Genomic DNA, 25,240 nt, shown 5'->3' on the forward strand with positions numbered 1-25,240 from the left:
TTAGATAGGGACACTTAATATGAAGTGTGACCAACTATTCTAAATGGATTAAACACAAAACAATTCAGTTGTCCCCCCCAAAAAACCTCAATAATTGTGTTGTTTCAGCTGATTTTTAATGTTTGAACAAGCAGCAAAACCCACTTTTGGACTGCAGATAGATGAGAGATATAGACAGACGGAATAAAGTAATATATGACTTAATGAAACATATATATTGTATCTTTAATTCAATTAATCCTAAACTAATTTATTAAATAATAATTAACTTAATTTCCTTCATTTATTGTTTCTGAATTGCATTGCTGCAGTCATACATGAGAGCAAAACTTTGTTGATTATTACGTCAGAATGAGAGTAAAGTCATATCGGCCTAAAGAATAGCAACTATTCCTTTACTGTCAGTCTTAGTACACACTGTTTTACTACAGAAGAGTCAAGCGTTAAATAGGACAATTATTGAAACAGTTTTTGGAGTGAGATGTTAATGGTCTAATCCGATTCAATGATCTATGCTAAGCTAAGCTAAAGGTGCCAGACCTGGAGATCATCTGAAGGGATTCAAAAATCATTAAACTCAACAGTTTAACTCTACAGGATGTGTAAAACAGCCTCTTTTTATTACAGTCCAGTGTTTTTTAATAAAACAATCACCACTTTACGTTGTGACAGTGGAGTATTCTGCATTGTAAATTCACAAACACACTTCAAACACCTTTGAGATTATATGATAAATCATTATCCAATGTAATGTGGCCATAGCTTTATTAAGATGTGAATTTTTCTGGACGGTGACTTTACAAATGGTAGCTTTTAACACATTGGATGATGACATTTATATTCATTCATTCATTTTCTTTTCGGCTTAGTCCATTTATTAATCCGGGGTCACCCCAGCGGAATGAACCGCCAACTTATCCAGCACGTTTTTACACAGCGGATGCCCTTCCAGCCGCAACCCATCTCTTGGAAAGACATTTATATATATTTACATATAATTACAGTCATTTATATAATAATCACTTGATCGTTAATTATTTAATGATTTGATTATTGACCATTTGAATGTAATTTTATCACATTTTTTATTTGATTATGACTATTCTCAATTAACTATTGCCTTATCAATAAATCCCCTTTTTCCTTATGGTTGTAGTCTTATGATTGTGTGAATTGAAGGGAGACTTGATTCAGGAGAAAGGAGAAAGTCTCCATTTCAAGGTCTGTAGTGTCTCTGGATAATGTTGTGGAGCAGTAATTTTCCATGGCTGTTGGTTCTGCTATAGTAACACTTGCTGGACATTTTCTGACAGGAGCTGGTGTCCGGGGCTAGGAAAAGTGTGTTGAACCAACAGCTGTGAAACCAGAGTTTAACACTATATATAGTTCAGTTGAAGTCTGAATTATTAACCATGTTATATTTTTAAACACATTTCTAATCATAATAGTTTTAATAACTCATTTCTAACTGATTTATTATATCTTTCTCATGATGACAGTAAATAATATTAGACTAGATATTCTTCAAGACACTTCTATACAGCTTAAAGTGACATTTAAAGGCTTAACTAGGTTAATTAGGGTAAAGTTAGGGTAATTAGGCAAGTCATTGTATAACAGTGGTTTGTTCTGGAGACAATCCAAAACTAATATTGCTAATAATATTGACCTTAAAATGGGTTTAAAAACTATTAAAAACTATTTTATTTTAGCCGAAATAAAACAAATAAGACTTTCTCCAGAAGAAAAAATATTACAGGAAATACTGTGAAATATTTAGAAAAGAAAGACAAAATTCACAGGAGGGCGAATAATATTGATTTCAACATATGTATGTATGTATATATATATATGTATGTATGTATGCATGTATGTGTGTTACAAACCCCTGATGTTAGTCCAGGGGATGGTGGGGTTTGACATTTATTTGTGATTAAAATATATTTATACAAACAGTAAATAAGTGCCAAAGACAACCAAAATAATACCAAAATTGTGATTTTATTTATATTTCCCAAAGTGAACAAAAAACAACGAATAAATCCAAAATAAAGAAAATAAAGTAAGGCAAAATATACTATTTACAATATTTACAACACTGAAACAAATACAAAGACAGGAGAGCTGGCAGAAGGGACGTGGGCGGCGCTAAAGGAACGAAAAGAACAAAACCCAAACTTAATCTAACTTCCCAGAAGCATCTAGCTAACTAACTACAGTATGTGAAATAAAATAATTAGCACGCGAAGAGTCTTCCGAGTCCTGACTGTCTACTCTATCTATCTATCCAAAAGTACAAGGGGTTGCGGTCGCCCCTAACCTAATGTACTATACAGAAGAGTAGTCCTAAGTGTTATATATATATATGTTTGTGTGTGTGTGTGTGTGTATTTATTTATATTTATATATTTATATATATAGTCTTGATTTCTGCTGCCACATTCAGATGCTCGGCTCAGAATTTGGCCTCAACAACATGAAAGCATGGATCCATCCTGCCTTGTATCAGCGGTTCAGGCTGGTGGTGGTGGTGTAATGGTGTGGGGGAGATTCTCTTGGCACTCTTTGGGTCCATTAGTACCAACTGAGCATCGTGTCAACGCCACAGCCTACCTGAGTATTGTTGCTGACCATGTCCATCCCTTTATGAGCACAGTGTCTCCATCTTCTGATGGCTACTTCCAGCAGGATAACGCTCCATGTCATAAAGCGTGAATCATCTCAGACTGGTTTCTTGAACATGACAATGAGTTCACTGTACTCAAATGGCCTCCACAGACACCAGAACTCAATCCAATAGAGCACCTTTGGGATGTGGTGGAACGGGAGATTGGCATCATGGATGTGCAGCCGACAAATCTGCAGCAACTGTGTGATGCTATCATGTCAATATGGAGCAAAATCTCTGAGGAATATTTCCAGTATCTTGTTGAATCTACACCACGAAGGATTAAGGCAGTTCTATGGCAAAAGAGGGTCCAAGCTGGTCCTAGTAAGGTGTACCTAATAAAGTGGCCGGTAAGTGTATATATTATATTTCAGCTTTTTTGTCCTTTTTTTAACATTTAGAACAATGTTCCACACTTTAGAATAAAGTTAATGTCGTTACTAACATTATAAATGCATTATTAAAATCCAACGTTTTACTTGTTAACATTAATTCACTGTGAGTTAACATGAACTAACAATGAACAACTTTAACATTAACAAAGTTGAATACTGTAATGTATTACTAACAGTTTATTCATGTTAGTAAATATATTAACTAATGGACCATCATTTTATATATACACAGTTGAAGTCAGAATTATTAGCCCAACTATAAATTTTTTTTAATTCTTTTTTAAATATTTCCCAAATAACATTTAACATATTCAGGAATTTTTCACAGTATGTCTGATAATATTTGTTCTTCTGGAGAAAGTCTTATTTGTTTTATTTCGGCTAGAATAAAAGCAGTTTTTAATTGTTTTAAAAAAAAAACCATTTTAAGTTCAATATTATAAGCCCCTTTAAGCTATATTTGTTATCAATTGTCTCCAGAGCAAACCATCATTATACAATGACTTGCCTAATTACCCTAATCTGCCCAGTTAACCTAGTTAACCTAGTTAAGCCTTTAAATGTCACTTTAAGCTGTATAGAAGTGTCTTGAAGAATATCTAGTCTAATATTATTTACTGTCATCATGACAAAGAGAAAATAAATCAGTTATTAGAGATGAGTTATTAACACTATTATGATTAGAAATGTGTTGAAGAAATCTGCTCTGTTAAACAGAAATTGGGGAAAAAATAAACAGCAGGCTAATAATTCTGACTTCAACTGTGTATATATATATATATATATATATATATATATATATATATATATATAGTTTTGGGAAGAAAATGAAGTGCTGTGTTAATGACAACAGGAAAGCAATCCAAATGACACAATATATACATTTATTACTACAGTATCTTCAGAATATACAGTTAGAGGTAATATTATTTGCCCTCCTGTGAAAGCAATATTCCCTATAATAACAAAGCCTTGATTTAAAAAAATATATTTTTAAGGTTATTATTATACCCCCTTAGAAACTTTTTTTTTCTGATTGTCTCCAGAACAAACCACTGTTATACAATGACTTGCCTAATTATCCTAACTTTACCCTAATTAACCTAGTTAAGCCTTTAAATGTCACTATAAGCTGAATACTAGTATCTTGAAGAATATCTAGTCTAATATTATTTACTGTCATCATGACAAAGAGAAATCAGTTATTAAAAATGTGTTCCTCTCCATTAAACAGCAGTTTCACAGGAAGCCTAATAATTTTGCCTTCAACTATACATTCATTTGAGCAGGATTTTAACAGTTTATTTGCATGTTGAATCACAGTATCTTCATGCGTTCATCTTTTTTGCACAGGGAAATGTTTCATTCAGGTCTTCATTGTTATGTTGTGACTGTATTTTTGATTTTTCCCAGTTTATTTCTGCTTCTGAATTGCATTATGGGAGCTTGATCCTTTTTGTTCAGCTTTAAACGCTTCAGCTTGGAAGCCTAGAAACTTTAAACATTGAAATGTTAAAAAAAGTGTGTTTTATTGTCATTTGTAATAGTCTGCAGTGCTGTATTGTCTGTGTTGGTGTTGTGTATTACACTATAAACACCTTGTAATAAACCGCAGCACATTTTCTGTTATTTTACACACTTATTTCTCTAGATATTATTTCTCAAATGACTAAAATCTCAATAAAGTCGCTTTGTTAAACTGTAGAGTTGAATTTTCAACATCAAAAGTGGACAGAGCAGAGATCAACATCCTATAATGCAATTCACAACCATAAATAAACCCAAAATACAGAAACTGCTCATTGACAGATATTATTTATAGTGTATATTTAAGCTTTGTGTCCTTTCTTAAACACTACTCTAATAAAAATCTGTGCAGCACTTTATAATAATGCTCCATTAGTTCATCAGACTTCTTAAAAGAAGGATTCAAGGCCTGGAAAGTACTTAAAAACAAACATATGGTCATTAAAAGAGCTTGAATTCAACTTTAAATTGGTTTGTGGTGTTATTTCAACAGTGTACTTGCATGTTGAATCACCGTATCTTCATGCGTTCATCTTTTTGCACAGGAAAATGTTTCATTCAGGTCGTCATTGTTATGTTGTGACTGTATTTTCTATTATTTCACATGCGTGTTATATTTATTTGATCTTGCATTTACACTAAAAATATCTGCAAATTAGCACTTTTCTGTATGTTGTGACTGTATTTTTGATTTTTCCCTGTTTATTTATGCTTCTGAATTGCATTATGGGAGCTTGATCCTTTTGTTCAGCAACTTTTAACCCTGAAATGTTCAAAAAAAGTGTCTTTTATTGTCATTTGTAATAGTGTGCAGTGCTGTATTGTCAGGGTTGGTGTGGTATATTACACTATAAACACCTTGTAATAAACCGCAGCACATTTTCTGTTATTTTACACACTTATTTCTCTAGATATTGTTTCTCGTATGACTAAAATGTCAATAAAGTCACTTTGTTAAACTGTAGAGTTGAATTTTTAACATCAGTAGTGGACAGAGCAGAGATCAACATCCTATAATGCAATCCACAACCATAAATAAACCCAAAATACAGAAACTGCTCATTGACAGATATTATTTATAATGTATATTTAAGCTTTGTGTCCTTTCTTAAACACTACTCTAATAGAAATCTGCATAACAGGTAAATCAGGCTTCTTGAAGGGAGGATTCAAGGCCTGGAAAGTACTTAAAAACAAACATAAGTTCATTGAAAGAGCTTGAATTCAACTTTAAATTGGTTTGTGGTGTTATTTCAACAGTGTACTTGCATGTTGAATCACCGTATCTTCATGCATTCCTCTTTTTGCTCAGGGAAATGTTTCTCCAACTCTTTGCTGAGAGTGTGTCGTTGACCTGCCCATGTGAAGTGAGTGGGCTGTGCTGCTGTGCCATCCTGTCCTGTGTCGTACCCAAAATGTGGACTGATCTCAATAGCGAGAGCTGATCTCAGCAGTCCCGCTCCTCCAGTCCGCTCCGGCCCGGGATGGTAAACTCTGCCACTGCTGGGGTGCATGAATAAGGATTGTGGGCGGAATGGAACGCTCAGCTTAGCTCCGCCCCCACAGTATGACAGACGCTCCTCAAGCCCCGCCTCTAAAATCAGGTGAGTGAAAACTATGGGTTGATCTTCGCAGCGCAGGAAGTTGCGCTCGCGTCCGCAGAGCGAGACAAACGGGAAGTCCGGCTGATAGCGGCCGCACTGGTTGACTTTCAGACGGCTGAAGAAGAAAACTAAGAACTGCTGGTCTATGAAAGAGAGAGAGAATTCGTACAATCTTTATTTAGAGTGGAGCTATCATGCAGAAATGACTTTAATAAGGGGTTTAAACAGTTGTGTGGTGAATATAGCCAGCTTCTAATGGTAAAAATGAATTAATTCTATTGTTTATAATCAGACTTGATTAAGAAGAAACACTTTGATTGACGTTCTTCCTTTGTACGTGTCATCAGAGGAGGAAAGCCCCACCCACTAGTGACTATCTCATATAATTGTTTTTGAATCTGCCACTATGCTGATGCACAGGCATTTGTAGCTCCGCCCTCTTCTGAAAATGGCAATCTCATTTGAATTTAAAGCGACAGTCACCAAAACACCACACTTTTCAGAGAGCTAGAAAACAATCTGTGTGCTAGTTTGAGCTTCATCCACACACACACTCTAGACACATCAGAGACTTATTTACATCTCTTAGAAAGGGGCATAATAGGTCACCTTTAAAGCATTTTGCAATGACTAGTGAGAAAATAAATGGGAGAACGTTACTGTTGTAAGTCTATTCTGGATCTGTAATTTACATCTATCCATTTACATCTCCTTACTATCTATCTATCTCTATGTCTGTCTATCCATCTCTCCGTCTGTCTGTCAAATAGTGCATTATATTTAGTATCTATCTATCTATCTATCTATCTATCTATCTATCTATCTATCTATCTATCTATCTATCTATCTATCTATCTATCTATCTATCTATCTATCTATCTATCTATCTGTCAAATAGTGTATTATATCTATCTGTCTATCTATCTATCTATCTATCTATCTATCTATCTATCTATCCATCTCTCCGTCTGTCTGTCAAATGGTGTATTATATTTAGGATCCATCCATCCATCCATCCATCCATCCATCCATCCATCCATCCATCTATCTATCTATCTATCTATCTATCTATCTATCTATCTATCTATCTATCTATCTATCTATCTATCTATCTATCTATCTATCTATCTATCCATCTCTCCGTCTGTCTGTCAAATGGTGTATTATATTTAGGATCCATCCATCCATCCATCCATCCATCCATCCATCCATCTATCTATCTATCTATCCGTCTGTCTGTCAAATGGTGTATTATATTTAGGATCCATCCATCCATCCATCCATCCATCCATCCATCCATCCATCTATCTATCTATCTATCTATCTATCTATCCATCTCTCCGTCTGTCTGTCAAATGGTGTATTATATTTAGGATCCATCCATCCATCCATCCATCCATCCATCCATCCATCTATCTATCTATCTATCCGTCTGTCTGTCAAATAGTGTATTATATTTAGGATCTATCTATCTATCTATCTATCTATCTATCTATCTATCTATCTATCTATCTATCTATCTATCTATCTATCTATCTATCTATCTATCTATCTATCTATCTATCTATCTATCTATCTATCTATCTATCTATCTGCCTATCCATCTCTCCGTCTGTCTGTCAAATGGTGTATTATATTTAGGATCCATCCATCCATCCATCCATCCATCCATCCATCTATCTATCTATCCATCCGTCTGTCTGTCTGTATAACTATCCATCCATCCACCCATCCCTTCATCCATAATATTTCCTGTCATTGAGCATTGAACTGAACACATATGACTGTAGATTTTTTCTCATTAAGTTAAAGTAGGGCTAAGATAAAATAAAAACATTTTGAAAATTGTGTATTTTCAAATAAAGTGCTTGAGAAAATTAAAAATGAAGGAAAACCTTACATTTTCCCTTAATTAATTAAAACTAAAATTGGTCGGAAGTTACAACACGTTTTCATTTGTTGTGCTTAATAATAAGGGATTATTAAAAAGGGATTATCCCTTAATTCATTCATTTTCCTTCAGCTTATTCCCTTATTTATCAGGAGTCACCACAGCAGAACGAACCGCCAACTATTCTAGCATGTTTTTGTGTTTATTCTAGCATATGTTTTCTCCACCTGCAACCCAGTATTGGGAATCACCCATACACTCTCACATTCACACACACTCATACACTATGGCCAATTTAGTTCATCAATTCCCCTATAGCGCATGTGTTTGGACTGTGGGGGAAACCGGAGCACCTGGAGGAAACCCACGCCAACACAGGGAGAACATGCAAACTCCACACAGAAATGCCAACTGACCAAGCCGGGACTTAAACCAGCAACCTTCTTGCCACAGTGCTAACCACTGAGCTATTTTTAAACAATTTTTTCTGAAGATTTTTATTTTAAATCGACATCTTTAGATAATTATTATTATTATTTATTATGTGTATATGTCTGTTCAAACATGCACCCAAAACCCAGACTTTCACTCCGTTACAAATCGTGTGTACAGAATCCGTTTGGGAAACGGGCAGCGTCTATTTATCACTATGGAGCGCACCACTACATGACTGTTTTGTTATTTCAGAGGCTGTTTCTCAATATGCGTTCTTCAGCGGTCTTGCATCCTCCTGTTCTCATGTAACGTCATCATCAGCTGCCAAAGTTCAGTTCCAATACTCAAGACCGCAAGAACAGAGGACGCGTGAAACTTCCCGGATGTGATCTTGATAGAGGACGCACTGATGCAGACTTGAGCGCCGAACCCGCTCTGGAAGTCCCAGAAGTCATTGTGACTGGAGGTGGGAAGCGCAGCATTTTATTTAGATTATTATTAAAGTTTAGAGATAGAACTTATTTACCTCAGGAGTTTCCCTAAATGAAACGGTGAAAGTATAAATTACCATGAACATCTTAATAAAGGAATGAACACATTAAGGGTGTTAGTTTGCTGAAATTCATATTAAAATCAGTTTTATTTATACTGTGCAGCGTATATTTATAATGTTTTTATGCATAGTATATATTTTGAAAAGGGGAAAAACAATAAATCGTTGTATGAATGCTGTAATGTTTAAATAATTTTACATTTAAGACGCGTGAAGGTCATGTGACCATCAGGAAGAACGTAGCATCTCATTTCTCAGAGGACGCGTTTTCTGCCCTCACGGTCTCCCGAGTTCGTTCTTCCGAGGACACCTGGCAAGACCGGTCTCCACAAGAACGCAAGTCCATTCTCTGCGTTCTTGGAATTGAGCAACAGCCAAAGTGTTTTCATGCCTAAACAAAGCGAAAGCACAGAACAGACTGTCATTTAAGAGCAAGGGCGGCCCCTGGTGGTTCGGCGGTATGGGTTGCATATAGGGAGGCTCAGTTCAGCTCTTTAATGTTTATTTGCCACCCCTCAGAGAAAGACTGAATATGGGGGAAATACGGGAAAATACTTTTACGGGATGATAGCGGGATAGAACTGTAAAATACGGGACAATCCTGGTAAAAACAGGAGGGTTGACAGGTATGGCGTGTGTGTTTTTACAGCAGTTTGACTGATAAATATGAATTTGTAGCTAAATCATTTGCGGTGCCAAACAGCATTTCCCGTTGTTTACATCTTTGCTACAACATACCGTTAACACTAGACACTGTACATGTCATGATCAATTTTAACAAATAAAAACACTTACAGGTCGTGAGCTGCTCCTTTGAGGAGATTTTAACCGAATCCGGCACTGAACTGGGAGAGATTCTGGAAGCTGTGTTTTGTCAAATCATGCTTGCTATGTATTTTATAATTCTCAGGAACATAATTAATATTGAACTGTAAGCACTTCTGTCTTTGTGTCGTGTCCTTTGGAAGCCCAGAAACAGACGAAGCTCTGTGGAAATAGCAGGAGGGCATTTTCTCCCTCTGCTATAACATTACAGCGCCTCTGGCCACGCCCCTTCGCTGCGCAGTGTGTGTGCGCGGTAAAAGTACATTCGTGATCTCACAGGCTCGGAAGTATTTTTTGTAGTCCCCAAAGTTTGTTTATTGTAGGCTTTGCTAAGCTAACTCTGTAAAAACCAAGGTCTCCCTTTGCAATGAACTTTGAGCATTTTACATTCAGAGATGTTGTTCATGTTCACACAGCTACATTACACACCAACTTAAGTTTCAAATATGATATTGTAGTGGACCACCCCTTAAACACAATATTGATCACTTTAGCTGTAGAAACGAGGCTAATTTATTTGCTAGTAGTAAGTGCTTATCACAAGTAAAACTTGATAGAAATTTAGTTTCCCTCACTTGTTGTTTTGGTACATTAATCCACGCCTTTTCCTTATAACAGGCTTCAGTTGCAGAGAAAACACTTAACGTGATGTTTTCACTTTGTCTATGGCAGTGTTTCCCAACCCTGTTCCTGAAGGCACACCAACAGTACACATTTTCAACCTCTCCCTAATCAAACACACCTGAATCAACTCAGCAGAACATTAGAAAAGACCCCAAAACCTGACAGGAAAGGGTCAGATAAGGGAGACATACAAAATATGTATTGTTGGTGTGCCTCCAGGAACAGGGTTGGGAAACACTGGTCTATGGAATTGGGACTCGTTATTTTTACAGTACTTAGGGTTAATTACGAGTAAAGTTTGACAGAAATGTGGGTTTCTGCTTGATTTTTAGGTACATTAAGCCACGTTAAGCTTTTTTCACGTTAAGTGTTTCAGTATGTCCACCACCAACTTTACCTGAATGTATACAGTGCAGAAATAGAAATACCTTTGAAACAGGTGACAAAGTTCTTCACCTTGGTGTCATCCAGAAAGAGCTTAATAAGAGAAGAAAAAGAAACATTAAAGAAAGACGTGCACGTAAACATGGCATGCATGGCATTAAGCTGGTACCTGTCCTTGATGATCGATATAGTAGAAATACTCTCTAATTCTCGCTTCTGGACTCTGTCCTTGTGTGTATGAGGACACATTCCTGCAAATCAACCTACATTGACGACTAAACAGCCGGTTAACAGACCTCATAGCTGCTTTAGTTACAGCAAAACCCGCACACGGTTATTAATTAACATTACTGCGCCAGATTCAGCGTTAAATCTGTTTTGTTTATATTGTGTAGAGGTTTGTTCTGTCCGCCGGAAACAAACGCAGCGCACAATCAGTTCCGCTTTACTGACATTGACATTGAATCTCTGTGATTTTACCGTGTAGACCGGTTAAAATGTGCGTGGGTGGGTGTTTGATTGATGTACTATGTTTATTATGCTCTAAGAGTCTCCTATGATCAATACTTTGTACGATAGGAAGTCGTATTATTATAACAGCAGCAGTGGCGCATTTGGTTGTATTTAAAGTGATCGCTAGATGGCGCTGTCTTGTATTTAATTCATTAGGCTAGACATGCTTATTTTATAACATGCAACATATTTAAAATGGCATAATGAACAAAAAGAGATCGAAAAATATATTTATATAGAAGATGTTGACTATATTAGTTGCTTTACGTTAACATTATGTTAGCTACAGAGTTTTTCTTAAAATGCAAATGAAATCTTAAAGTAACCACATGATTTTGTTAGCTTGCATTGCTAGTTTTGTGGTGAACAATTCATAATCTGTTTTTTAAATTCTTAACAAAGTGTCATTTTAATGTTTAAATGATAATGAAATAACAAAACCTATATTGTATTTCTTGTATTTTTGATAAGCTTGATTGTTTGTTGCTGTTGACAAATATGTTAATTAGCTATTTAAAGATTTAAATAAATATAAAAATCGTTTGTAGCTTTTCTGGATGGATGGATGCTCTTTTACCACTGTATTCAGTATTTTACTTGTTTTGCACCATGTTTATTGTTTGCCTGTCTGTCTTAAATATAAATACCTATTTTGAGATGACAGATAGATAGATAGACAGACAGACAGACAGACAGACAGATATTATAGACAGACAGACAGATAGATATTATAGATAGACAGACAGATAGATATTAGACAGACAGACAGACAGACAGACAGATATTATAGACAGACAGAGAGATAGATATTATAGATAGACAGACAGATAGATATTATAGATAGACAGACAGATAGACATTACAGACAGACAGATAGATATTACAGACAGACAGACAGACAGACAGACAGACAGATAGACAGATAGATAGATAGATAGATAGATAGATAGATAGATAGATAGATAGATAGATAGATAGATAGATAGATAGATAGATAGATAGATAGATAGATAGATAGATAGATAGATAGACAGACAGATATTACAGACAGACAGATAGATAGATAGACAGAGACAGACAGACAGACAGACAGACAGATAGATAGATAGATAGATAGATAGATAGATAGATAGATAGATAGATAGATAGACAGACAGATATTACAGACAGACAGATAGATAGATAGACAGAGACAGACAGACAGACAGACAGACAGACAGACAGACAGACAGATAGATAGATAGATAGATAGATAGATAGATAGATAGACAGACAGAGATAGATAGATAGATAGACATAGATAGATAGATAGATAGATAGATAGATAGATAGATAGATAGATAGATAGATAGGCCTATTTTGCTCGACCCCACACACAGCGCTAGCTAATCGCGCGCCGGCGTTCTCGAGTTGCCATGGTAACCCGCTCTTTTCATCCTCCCCGCGCGCGCGCACGCCCGCGAGAAGCGCAAAATGACGTCAGGTTGTCGGTGGTGACGGAGACGCGGGCGGACAGCGCGTGCTCTGCTGCTCATTCGCGTTACTGCGGCGGCGGCGGAACCTCCAGCAGCACCATGACCGTCCTGTGGATGTGGATTACTCTCACTGCGTGATAAAGCGGCACCCAGAGGCACCATGGCGGAGAGGTAAGCACCATCCGCATCTCTATTCACCATACGCGCTGATCTGCCGATGGAGGTGGCCACATGAACATCATTTGCATCACTTAATTATGTGTGTGTGTGTGTGTGTGTGTGTGACTGAGCGTCCCAATAGCCTCAGCCCGGTGTTCCGTCGGTACCTTCTCAGATTTTTTCCATGCAAAAAGTAGGCAGCACATTCTGATGGCGATTTTGCTACTGGTTATATGAGGCTGGGTTATATGAGGCTGGGTTATATTTGGTTATATGAGGCTGTAATATCGCCCCGACCTCGCAATCATTTGAAATACAGTGTTGGTAGCGTAATCCGGGCTCGTGCATGACACCCTCCACACCCATAAGCCGGTGTTTCGAGGATCCTCGCAGCGGTTCATTGTTGATTTTCTGTCATTCCTCCGTAAAAGACGCGGACACGGCGGACGCGTCCCCCTGAGGCGCGCGCACGGCGGGGCGATGCGATGCGAGGACGCGCAGCAGCACATCCTATTTTAAGCGGAATGTCATGACGGGGATGCAGACACCTGCGAGCCTTGTGCGCGCTTTAATTATTCATGTGAGTGTTGGGGAAAGTCAGCGATCCATGTGGAAATGAGAAGTGTCATTTTTATTGGAAACCTCCGCGTGTTTATCAAACAAAGCGTTTACCATCAAACAGATGCACAGGGATGGGTAAAGACCCTCTTGTGGATGCTGGATGTATATAAATGGAGATAAAACGTGTGTGTGCGATAGTGTTTGTGTATTTGTGCGTGTGTATGTGTGTGCGATAGTGTTTGTGTATTTGTGCGTGTGTATGTGTGTGCGATAGTGTGTCTGTGTATGTATATGTGTGTGTGTGAGAGAGTCCGACAGATAGCATTGAAATGGGCGTCATGAGAAATCACACCCACCTTTGACAATCTGGACTGTGTAAAAAATAGCCAGTGGCCCACGTTTTATTTATTTATTTATTTATTTATTTATTTACCAGTCAGAAAGCTTGTCCAATCAGAAACCCCTCTGCATTAATTTAATGTACATATTCAGATTTACATGGTCAGTTCCTGGGAGCGCAGATGCAGTTGTATTGATTTGTGAAGATGATGTGTAAATACTGAGCTGCACGCTAATTGTTAATCAGTGGACTATGCTTTAGCCGAACTCGTCATCGTGCAGTGTTTCAGCTTGTGTTTGTGGTGATCATGTTTATAAGTGGAATTCCCGGTGGGAGAAAACAATACTACAAACATTTCTGCTGAGATTTGGCCACTAATCAGAAAAATGCAACACATTGCACTAAAAACGTCTTTAGCCCCGCCCATTTCCACAGAGCCAGTGTTGGCCGAGTCACGTTTAGGTTTTTTCGCACAATTGAGCTATCTTGAAACTGTAGTTGCGATTTAAAAACAAATATATATATATATATATGAGCAATATCACATTCGTAGCAGTGCGATATGGCTGTATATCATCACTGGTTAGTGTCCCACCAGCAAGGGTGTAGGTTTGCACTTGACATTGGTGGGGACGGATGAATCAAACAATTTATATATATATATACATATACACACATTCATTCATTTTCTTTTCGCTTAGTCCCTTTTATTAATGCGTGGTCGCCACAGCGGAATGAACCACCAAATTATCCAGCACATATTTTTACACAGCAGATGCCCTTCCTGCTGCAACCCATCACTGGGAAACATCCATACACACTCATTTACACACATACTCTACAAACAATTTAGCCTACCCAATTCACCTGTACCACATGTGTTTGGTCTACCACATGTGTTTGGGAGCACCCGGAGGAACCCCATGCGAACCCAGGGAGAACATGCAAACTCCACACAGAAACGCCAACTGACACAGCCGAGGCTCGAACCAGTGACCTTCTTGCTGTGAGGCAACAGCACTACCTACTGCACCACTGCGTCGCCCTATATATATATACAGTACATATACACTGCTATCATTTATTTAACTGCTATTAAAAAAAAAAAAAAATATATATATATATATATATATATATATATATATATATATATATATATATATATATATATATATATATATATATATATATATATAAAATTAATCCTCTCTTTGTACAAATTATTAAGTTTTAGGCCTGAAGCCAAAGGGGGTTTGGGTGGTTCGAAAGACCAAAAATTGGATTATTATTATTATTATTGAATGTTCCTTATTCAAATGGCCAAAATCTGACTAAGGAAAGTTGAATGTTCTGGCCAGTTTGTTATTGTTATATTAAATGTACACTTAAAATAGTGTGGTAAGCAATTTGACAGAATAGTTGGAAATAGTTTTTGGTACACTGTAAAAAGTAAAGGTGCTTCAAGTACTCTGTTGAGTACTCAAGGAACTTTAAAATGTATTTTAAGTGCCTCAAAGCTCTTTTTCTCAAAATGGGGTTCCTTGAGGAACCACTGACAGTCTTTGCAGTGCTTGCAGGACCCTTTTGCAGTAACTGGGATCCTACAAGCACTTTTTTGTCAATACTGAGGTTCTGGAGTCACTGTTTCCTTACACTAAGACCTCAAAGCACTTTGAAAGTTATTGGAGGAACTCAATTTTCAAAAAAGAGTTACTGAAAGATCTATGAACTTATATAATGGTTCCTGGTGGATCTCTCATCTAAAAGCTAGCACTTAAAGGAACCAAGAGATTTTTTTTTGTGTCATAATTAAATAGACAATTGTGGAGACCAGAAAATGAGATGGATGTTCATTTACTTAATATTTACTTAGTTATTTGTGCTTTTAGAATGATATGAAATTTGGTGTTTGTTTTTCTTTTTTGTGTGGCACTCACTGTGAACACAAGAATATCAATGATTAGAAATGTTAACTTGATTGCAGTTAGGAGGCTGACTGGGAAATTGTGAAAAAAATTGAAAATGTAAAAGTAATTTTGGAGAATAAAATACAAATGAGCCACAACAGAGGGGAAAAAAGAGACAAAAACATGCACAGGCTTGTACAATTATGAAAATGATAATTATTATAGGGGACTAATTAAATTTTCTGTAAATGTTTCTGTCATTTAAAACAATAATAGTAACAACAACTGCTGCAATAATAATATTAACAATAATAATAAATATTAAGCTATTATTATTATTATTATTATTGTTGTTGTTGTTGTTGTTATTTTTATAAAAATAGAACTATATAACACAGTTCTTCAAAAATCCACTCATGAAAAATATTTAAGATATTACTAAACTTAAGTATATAGGCTATGGGCTCTGGTTTATTAATAAAAAGTATTTCTCCACTTTGTTTTGATAAACCAACAAAGATAACTTGCTAATGAATGCAGTATTTTGGACATTTTTATTTTTCTGAAATAAATGTTTTTTTTTCATCTGTTTCTTGGATTAATGATATGGAATTAATTGTGTTGCCCAAAAAAAAAAAAAAAATATTAACCGGAACTAACAAAATAATATAAACATGACGCGGACGCGCATCATCGTGCACGCGCAGGTGCAGGTCGCAGGAGCGTTTTCAAATATCGATTTGTAACGGCTCCTTTCCTCCATTTCATGACTGCTGTCATCTCTAACACACGGAAGGTGAGTAAGTTTGCAAAATAAATATACAAATTAGATACGATTTGCACACAAATATCTACACTTACACGCATCATTATGTCGTGTAACCTGTTTTAGGAACGTCTCGCGAAGCGATTGCTGTTGTATAAGATTGGGTAAAAATTATTATTTTGCGATAATAACAATCGGCTGGATGTACATAATCACTCAAATTACACGTGTACCTCACACAAATATAAATAATTTGATATAAAATATTGATTTATGTCGAAATATTTTATTGTCATTGAACACGAAGCTTCCATGAAAGCCATTGCAAGCGACCGTTAATTTCAAATTAAACAGATAACGTGATACATTCGTACTTATTAGACGGCTTTTTTCCACAAATTTATTTATTTATTTATTTATTTATTTATTGTCTTCCCTTACATATACAGTGTGTAGCAAGTGTCTTGAGCAGGGTTGCTTATATTATTTTCTAGCCGCGATGCTATCTAATAGTCTTTCCTTATATTTGTGAGTAATATTACACTTTTGTTATTATTTGCGTTTCTTAAACAGTTATCTGTGTGACAAATTGTGTCTAAGTTATGTACTTCAATACATCTTTTATTCATTCACACAAATAATGTACATAACGCCTGCCTTTTTCCTTCTCAGAACATCAACATAAACCCTGAAATTGTTCAGTATTCTCTCAAACAGCCGTTTGAGTCACCTCAAATGTAAGTATTTTTTTAAGTAACTAACTGATTTGGAAATAAATGTAAAAATACTTCATTTAACAAACAATATTATTTGATAATCATTATCCAGCTGGGTATCACTGAACTAATGACATTAAACTTTTAACCATTTAAGTGTCTAAAATCACTCACTTATTTTCTCATTTGCTTGTTTCTGATGTATCCATATTAGGTGTAAATCATTGCGACAGATATAGACTAGAAATTTAAAGTTTGCTGTATCAAATCCAGGTAGCAGTGGGCCAGATTGAAACGGTCCGATGCACTTCACTTGCAATGCAGATCATCATTTCTGGACAGCTTTCTACTTACTGCTGTGGACATGAAAGGTTCAGCAGACTTTTTGCTCTGAATGAATGGCTATTAACATAGTGTGAAGAACAAAATCTGCTCTTTATTAACAATTGGAATCTTTTCTAGGATCGTCCTAGGCTTGCCCATGCTGATGGGCTGCACCACAGCAGTACTGGAGCTGAATTCCTGTTAGAAAACATCTTCAGGATGCTTTGACCAGTGAGTGAAAATCCACATTTTAGCCATGTAGACTTTTGCTCGTCCCACTTTAATCACAGTAATGCATATCTGGCTAACTCCATAGAAACTGTCTGTTCCTCGTATTATTAGATCAAGAATTTAATTTACTATGTGTTCTAGAAAAAAATCTATTAAAAATCAAACCAGAAAAATGGCAAATAAGTGAAAATACTTTTTTTGTCTTCTAAACGTCAGGCCACTTGCACCTAAAGCACGTATTGTAAATGAACAGACAACAATCTTAATGCACTAATAATCCTAATCTTAATGTCTTACTGAAACCTGGCTTAAACAAAATGACTACAGTATGTTAGTTTAAAACAAAACCGCGTTGAACTTGAATTTAATTAAATTATATTTATTATTAGATAAAGCAACATAATGTTTGGGTAATACATTTAAAATTAATAGTTGTTCAATTAAAATAGTATTTATAAAGTGTCCACCAAATTATAGTTTTTTACAGAGTAGTGAGTTAGTTAATACCACCTCACAAATAAACATGGTTTAAAGTAAATTTAAATTTTGTCATCATTTACCCACCTCTAATATGTTCCAAACCTGTTAGATTTTCTTTCTTTAGTTGAGCGTAACACATTATATTTTGATTAAAGCTGAACATTTTTAACCGTTAAAAATAAATTATAACCAGTATAACAAAGTATGGATTGTGGTTATAGGTTTTCTGTTTTCAGTTCAACAGATGAAAGAAACTTAAACAGGATTGGAACAAGTAAAGGTTGAGTAAATGATGACAGAATAAATTTTTTTGGGTGAACTGTCCCTTTAAAGTGGAAGTGAAGCACTCAGTCAAGTTTACATTCATTTGTAAATTGATTTCCAGTTTAGTGAAAATATAATAAACAAACTCGATTAATGTAACCATTATTTAAGAAAAGAGCATGTTTTACAATAGTTTAAATTTTTAGAGCTAGGGTGCAGCTATTTTGGAATATCACTGTCTGATGTCACAAGGTTGGTTCCGTTTCCTCAGCTGAACAGATACAGTGGAAGTAATGGACTGAACACGGACACTGGAAAGCCTAATTTAACACAATGCATGAAGTTTTTTATGTGCATCACAGAGCTGGTGCAAATACAAGCATTACATTTACATTTAAAGTCAGAATTATTAGCCCCACTTTGAATTTTTTTTTTCTTTTTTTAAATTTTTCCCAAATGATGTTTAGCAGAGAAATTTTCACAGTATGTCTGATAATATTTTTTCTTCTGGAGAAAGTCTTATTTGTTTTATTTCAGCTAGAATAAAAGCTGTTTTAAATTTTTTAAAGCCATTTTAAGGTCAAAATTATTAGCCCTTTTAAGTTATATTTTTTGATAGTCTACAGAACAAACCATCGTTATACAATAACTTGCCTAATTACCCTAACCTGCCTAGTTAACCTAATTAACCTGGTTAAGCCTTTAAATATCACTTTAAGCTGAATACTAGTGTTATGAAAAATATCTAGTAAATATTATTTACTGTCATCATGGCAAAGATAAAATAAATCAGTTATTACAAATGAGTTATTAAAACTATTATGTTTAGAAATGTGTTAAAATTTGGAAATTAGGGGAAAAAAAATAAACAAGGGTGCTAATAATTCTGACTTGAACTGTAGGTCTGAAACATAAAAATACATTTATACATTTTTACATTTTTCTTTTATTACTGATCGATTGATGTGCTTTGGTCCACTTTCTGTATTACGATGCCTGACTGCCCTCAATGTCTTTAACAAGATCTGGTACCTGACGTAATGGAGGCGGGAACTTTCACTTTTTACTATATAGCCCCTCACTTCTTTTCATGTTCAAACCAAACTAAGATCAGTGCCGTTTTTCACTTCACAGTTTTTGTCGTGCTTCATATTCAATGTTGAAAGGTTATTGTAATCGTTGCATTAGTCTGAATGTAAATCACCGTCCCAGGCAGCGCTGTACCAGTGTGAGAGAGTAGACCAAAGCACATCAAATGAACAGTATTTAAAAAAAAAAGAAAAATAGTAAACATATAAAAAAAGTTTTGATTTTAGACACAAGTTTGTTCCTTGTATTTGTACCAGCTCTGCGATGCATGTCCACAACTTCACGCATTGTTAAATTAGGCTTTTCAGTCTTCATGTTCAGTCCATTATTTCCACAATATCACTTCAGTTGAGGGAACGGAACCAACCCCGTGACGTCAGACACAGCGACATTCCAAAATAGCTGCACCCTAGCTCTAAAAACTACAGTAAAACATGGCATTTTCTTCTAAATGGTTACATTGATCGAGTTTGTAATATATATTTTCATTAAAGTAGAAAACAATTCGCAAAATAATGTAAACTTGACAGACTGCTTTACTTTCATTTATATATTTTAAAAAACAAGACCAACTTTATATTAAGGCACCTTAACCACAGTACTTAAAGTTAAATTAATAATATGGTACAATGCACTTATTAAGTACTGTATATACATGTTTTTACATTGTATTATTGTAAAAACTTATTGTTGAGCCCTGTAATATTAATTTCTGTATTTTGAAGGCGGCTTAAATTTAGTCCAAAAACAATATTTGACCTTCATGCATAATTGATTTAAATTTTTAACTCATATAATTTTCTTTTTATTTAATGTGTTTTTAATCAACTAATGGTTAATTAAAAAAAAGCTGATAACTACAACCTGAATAAAATAACAATATCGCATATGCAGTACACTCAAAATTATAGTGCATTATCTGTGTGAATGAGTGGGAAAATATGTGGGGTGCACTAAGGAGGGAGTGGTTTCACACAGCTTTTGTGTTGTCTTATTTCTGCTTGTGCTCAGATATTTGAGAGGTTTACATTCTATGGATTTTGCCTTTATTGATGTATACGGGCACTCTGCAAGCAGTGAAAAAAAATCCTTTTATATAAATTAAGACAATTCCTAATTTTATTGATGTTTCCTTTTGTTATTCAGAAATGTTCTGCATATCTTTTGTGAATATGTCTTGATAAGTAAAAAAAATGGCTCTGGGAATATTGTGAATTTCCTTTGTTTTCATAACTTCTCAGGTTAACTGCTTTTTAATTTACTTTTATAGGGACACCTCCAATGTAAAGCAGTGGACAGCTGAAGATGTTGCTGGCTGTTATTGCTAGACATTATTTAAATTTGATTATTTGCATTAAATGTATATTACATTATTAATCATATTATGTGAATGTAATTGTGATGTATATTGATTAATAAAAGTAATTATTTATGAAAAATGCGATTGTATTTTTTAAAAATCTATAAACATGTATAGATTGATAGATAGATGTCTATTGAATTTGTGATTAAACATGTTTGCACAAACCATAAATTAAGAGAGATAGGAAAAACAAGCATTAAAAAAATGGTGCTTCAAAGCACTCAAGGTGGTTCCTGGTCATTCTTAATAAGAGGGTTCCTCAGAGAACTGCTCCTTTTGAAATGGTGCCTAGAGGTTCTTTAGAGGGTTCCGCCAGCGTGGCAATGTGAAGAACCCCAAAAAGTGCCTCCATGAACCTTTCATTTTTACAGTGTTAATAAAAGGGTTCCTCCAGGAACCCTTGAAGTTCCTCAAAGAACTGCCCTTTTTTTTTAATGGTGCCTAGAGGTTCTTTAGAGGGTTCCGCCGGTGTGGCAATGTGAAAACCCCCGAAAAGTGCCTCCAGGAACCTTTAATTTTTACAGTGTACATCAAAAAGCGTGGTTATGATAACCATCCAACAAGATTATCCTGCAAAAGGGAGTTCTTAAAATGTGACTAAATATGCAATATTTATACCTCATAATTAAATAGACAACAAAGAAACAAAATACGTTTTTTATGCGCATTTTCAAAATTATGTGCATCACGGCGTTTCCATCAACCGGTTTTGATGGAAAAACAGGTGGATGGAAACATAGCTAATGACAGGCTGATGGATGCTGGCGCGCTGTCTCTCAGAAATGATACATATTTAATGATAGGCACTATCCTTATAAATAAACTGCATAGTTGCAATCTAAATAACCACATTCTCGACTAAAAAGTCTCTAAAGTACATTATGTTGTCCAACAGCTGCAATATTTGTCACACTGTAGTGTTTATTGATCTGCTGTCGCTCTATGTGGGCGGAGGAATACAGAAGAGTGAGGAGGCTGTACGAGTGCTTTTATTGCAGAATATCGCACAGCTATCAGCCAATCAGATTCAAGAACCAGACAGAACTGTTGTATAAATATACAACAATTCTGTCTGGTTCTCAAATATATATATATATATATGAAGAAATGTAAACACAGCCCCAGAATACATATTAAACCTCTTTAACATGATTAAGTGTAGATGCTGAATCACTGATATGTGTTGGTTTGCACCGAATCGCAGCTCTGAAGCTCAAACTCAGATGGTTTATTTTATTTTCCAGATCTGAGGTGAACTATATCTGCTGCTGCTTTCAGGAGTGTGACAATAAATGTCATGTGAAATGGCATTCAGACTCACATTATGAGCATTTAACACTGAATAAAGCACATGAGCTGTACCTGAGCTGATCATTGTCAGTTTTCTGTTGTTCAGCTGCAAGAAATTAAAGTTTCTATTTCTTCTATTTTCTATAGCCGTTTAAATATCAGGTGTTGGTTAGGACAAAAACTCCTTTTAATATTAAATATTCCTTCTATTGCATGTCGTTGCTTTTATTTAGAACACGACTTAAATCAGCCTTTAGGCTCGACAGTCAGGCTCACTCCTGTTGGTGTCCTCTATCTGGCAACCTGCGCTTGTGTGTGTTTTGAACCAGGAGTGCAATACCTAGTTCAACCACTGGGTGTCACTTACACACTGCAATTAAATGCTGAACGTTTTGAGGATGGCACACATTTGGTTAGGGGCAAAATGGGACTCATTTGGCATTCCACAACAAACAGCCATGAGTACAATTTTACATGTTCGTCATCTCGATATTATGGTCATTCCAACATGGCGTGAATGCTTTCAGTCATCATTGGAGCATCTTTAGGTTGGAAGTAAGCAATCACGATTATTCTGCAAGTGTATTTTTGGTCGTGTTGTGTCTATTTACTGTCCAAGTATATGCCATGTCAGCAAAGTTCCCACAAACCTTTGCACTTCTATGACAGCAGTCATTCTGAAAGAAAAACTGAGCATACAAGAAGACAGTTCACATTAATATCTGCTATAGAGAGCATCACTGCCCACACACTTTCAGCAACACTGCTTCCACAAGTGTTTTTTGCATAGCTAAAAAATACTGCAGAGCAATTCCATGCAAATGTCAACCTTATCATGAAGGAGTTTTCACCAAAATAGCAAATCTCTTTCTAGTTTTTTTGTGATATAATAAAATAAAATAATAATAACAATTATTGTTATGTACAATTATTATTATTTATTTCATTATTGTCATTATTTGATTTTATGATCATTAAAATGATCCATTCATTAATTTGATTTATTCATTCATTTTCTTTTTCGGCTTAGTCCCTTTATAAATCTGGGGTCACCACAGCGGAATGAACCGCCAACTTATCCACCATATGTTTTACGCTGAGGAGCTCCTTTGCACATGGATAGGGGATCTGTGCACAGGGGGCACTTTCATTTGACTACTTTCTCTCAGAGAGAAAAAAAGGGCAGGTTTATAACATTGTTTATAATGAAGTAAAATAAAATAACTCTGCAAACAGAGATAAACCAACTCAGTCTGCGGCTGCTCATTAACCCTTAATGAGTTCACAACACCGGTGGTCAGAAAGACACGCACCGCGGTTGTCATAAATCACATATGATCAGTGTTTTCAATCACAAGTGACTTATTTAGAAACATAGTTAGAAACAGTTCCTGGCTGTGTTCTATTCACACTTATCCCCCCTATGCCCTATTCGTTAAGAACAATCTAACATTTAAACTTGGAATGATTAAAATAATAAAGCATTAAGGTCACCTCTCTTAGGTGTAATTTGCTTTCAAAGTATTTTTACAGTTCAGTTTTAGCGATCTTCATGTTCACAATTTCGCTCCCTTCGCAGTGCACTTTGAAAGCATTGATGTCATTTTGAACACAGCCATGGCTCATGATGAAAGCTATAGGTGACCTATTATTTAAAAGCCGAATTTGTTTCGTCTCCAAAGCTTGTGAAAACAAAAAACACAGCATATGCTAATGCTTTAATTTCATTCATTCATTCATTTTCTTTTCAGCTTAGTCCCTTTATTAATCTGGGGTCGCCACAGCGGAATGAACCGCCAACTTATCCAGCACATGTTTTACGCAGCCGATGCCCTTTCAGTTGCAACCCATCTCTGGGAAACATCCATACACACTCATTCACACACATACACTAAGGACAATTCAGCCTTCCCAATTTACCTGTACCGCATGTCTTTGAACTGAAAAACACAGAAACGCCAACTGACCCAGCCGAGGCTTGAACCAGCGACCTTCTTGCTGTGAGGCGACAGCATTACCTACTGCGCCACCAATGTTTTCATTTATAGTGGGTTATTTATTAAGTTTCTGTACTGTATATGACAGGGGCCTGCTGGTCAGAACATTTCTGCAGTGGTTTACATGTGTCAAATTGTAAAAGTAGACTTTAAGAAAATAACAAATGAATAAAAATATCCTACTTAACAACAATAATAATAATCATAATATTAACAACAATAATAATGATAATAATCATTAATATTATTATTAAAGAAGGATTTTTTTCCATTTCCTAATAAATAATACATATTAAATGTTATTTCTTCATAAATAGCCTCATTCATTCATTCTTTTCTTGTCGGCTTAGTCCCTTTATTAATCTGGGGTCGCCACAGCGGAATGAACCGCCAACTTATCCAGCACATGTTTCACGCAGCAGATGCCCTTCCAGCTGCAACCCATCTCTGGGAAACATCCACACACACTCATTCACACACATACACTACGGACAATTTAGCCTACCCAATTCACCTGTACCGCGTGTCTTTGGACTGTGGGGGAAACCGGAGCTCCCGGAGGAAACCCACGCCAACACGGGGAGAACATGCAAACTCCACACAGAACTGTGTCGCCTAAATAGTCTCATTATTTATTTATTTATAATAATAATATGTGTTCGCTTTTGTAAGTGATTTTATGTTTGAGAATAGACTATGTAATGTTCTTAATAATATTAGTAAAGGAAACACAGACTCTATATGTGTCGTATACATATATTTCAATTAATATGGAAAGCGAGTGCATGTTTTTACCAAAACTAATATTAATTTTAAATGCGTGTGCGTGTAAAACAATATAAAATACAAACTCCACCCT

The 25,240-nt window shown here is 35.7% G+C and overlaps 2 protein-coding genes and 1 long non-coding RNA gene across 3 annotated transcripts in view; 2 read left to right on the forward strand and 1 right to left on the reverse strand.

The window, feature by feature from the left end:
* Positions 1-3,930: 3,930 nt before the first annotated feature.
* c20h8orf82 (chromosome 20 C8orf82 homolog) lies at positions 3,931-11,306 on the reverse strand. The gene is made up of 3 exons (XM_056445559.1): positions 11,076-11,306; positions 10,951-10,999; positions 3,931-6,337 (listed from the first exon to the last, which is right to left on the reverse strand). The coding sequence occupies exons 1-3, from the start codon at positions 11,205-11,207 to the stop codon at positions 5,868-5,870; spliced, it is 651 nt and encodes a 216-aa protein (XP_056301534.1). The 5' UTR covers positions 11,208-11,306; the 3' UTR covers positions 3,931-5,867.
* Positions 11,307-12,943: 1,637 nt separating this feature from the next.
* arhgap39 (Rho GTPase activating protein 39) overlaps positions 12,944-25,240 on the forward strand; it is a 150,498-nt gene continuing 138,201 nt past the window's right edge. Inside the window, exon 1 of the mRNA XM_056481548.1 lies at positions 12,944-13,065. Within this exon, the coding sequence (XP_056337523.1) occupies positions 13,055-13,065 (11 nt within the window). The 5' untranslated portion in view covers positions 12,944-13,054. The remainder of the gene's footprint in view (positions 13,066-25,240) is intronic.
* LOC130248032 (uncharacterized) lies at positions 17,310-21,083 on the forward strand. The gene is made up of 4 exons (XR_008839589.1): positions 17,310-17,364; positions 17,617-17,714; positions 17,806-17,898; positions 21,002-21,083. It is a non-coding gene; the product is annotated as an uncharacterized LOC130248032 (long non-coding RNA).

The sequence above is a fragment of the Danio aesculapii genome, chromosome 20, assembly GCF_903798145.1.
Source record: "Danio aesculapii chromosome 20, fDanAes4.1, whole genome shotgun sequence".
Taxonomy (NCBI): domain Eukaryota; kingdom Metazoa; phylum Chordata; class Actinopteri; order Cypriniformes; family Danionidae; genus Danio; species Danio aesculapii.

What these genes read in the sequence shown, in the direction of transcription:
- c20h8orf82 (XM_056445559.1), bottom strand. Translation starts at nt 11,207, where the DNA reads ATGAGGTCTGTTAACCGGCTGTTTAGTCGTCAATGTAGGTTGATTTGC. An exon ending in ATATCGATCATCAAGGACAG is followed by an intron (nt 11,000 to 11,075) that starts GTACCAGCTTAA and finishes TCTCTTATTAAG; the next exon opens with CTCTTTCTGGATGACACCAA. An exon ending in CTTTGTCACCTGTTTCAAAG is followed by an intron (nt 6,338 to 10,950) that starts GTATTTCTATTT and finishes TCTCTTTCATAG; the next exon opens with ACCAGCAGTTCTTAGTTTTC.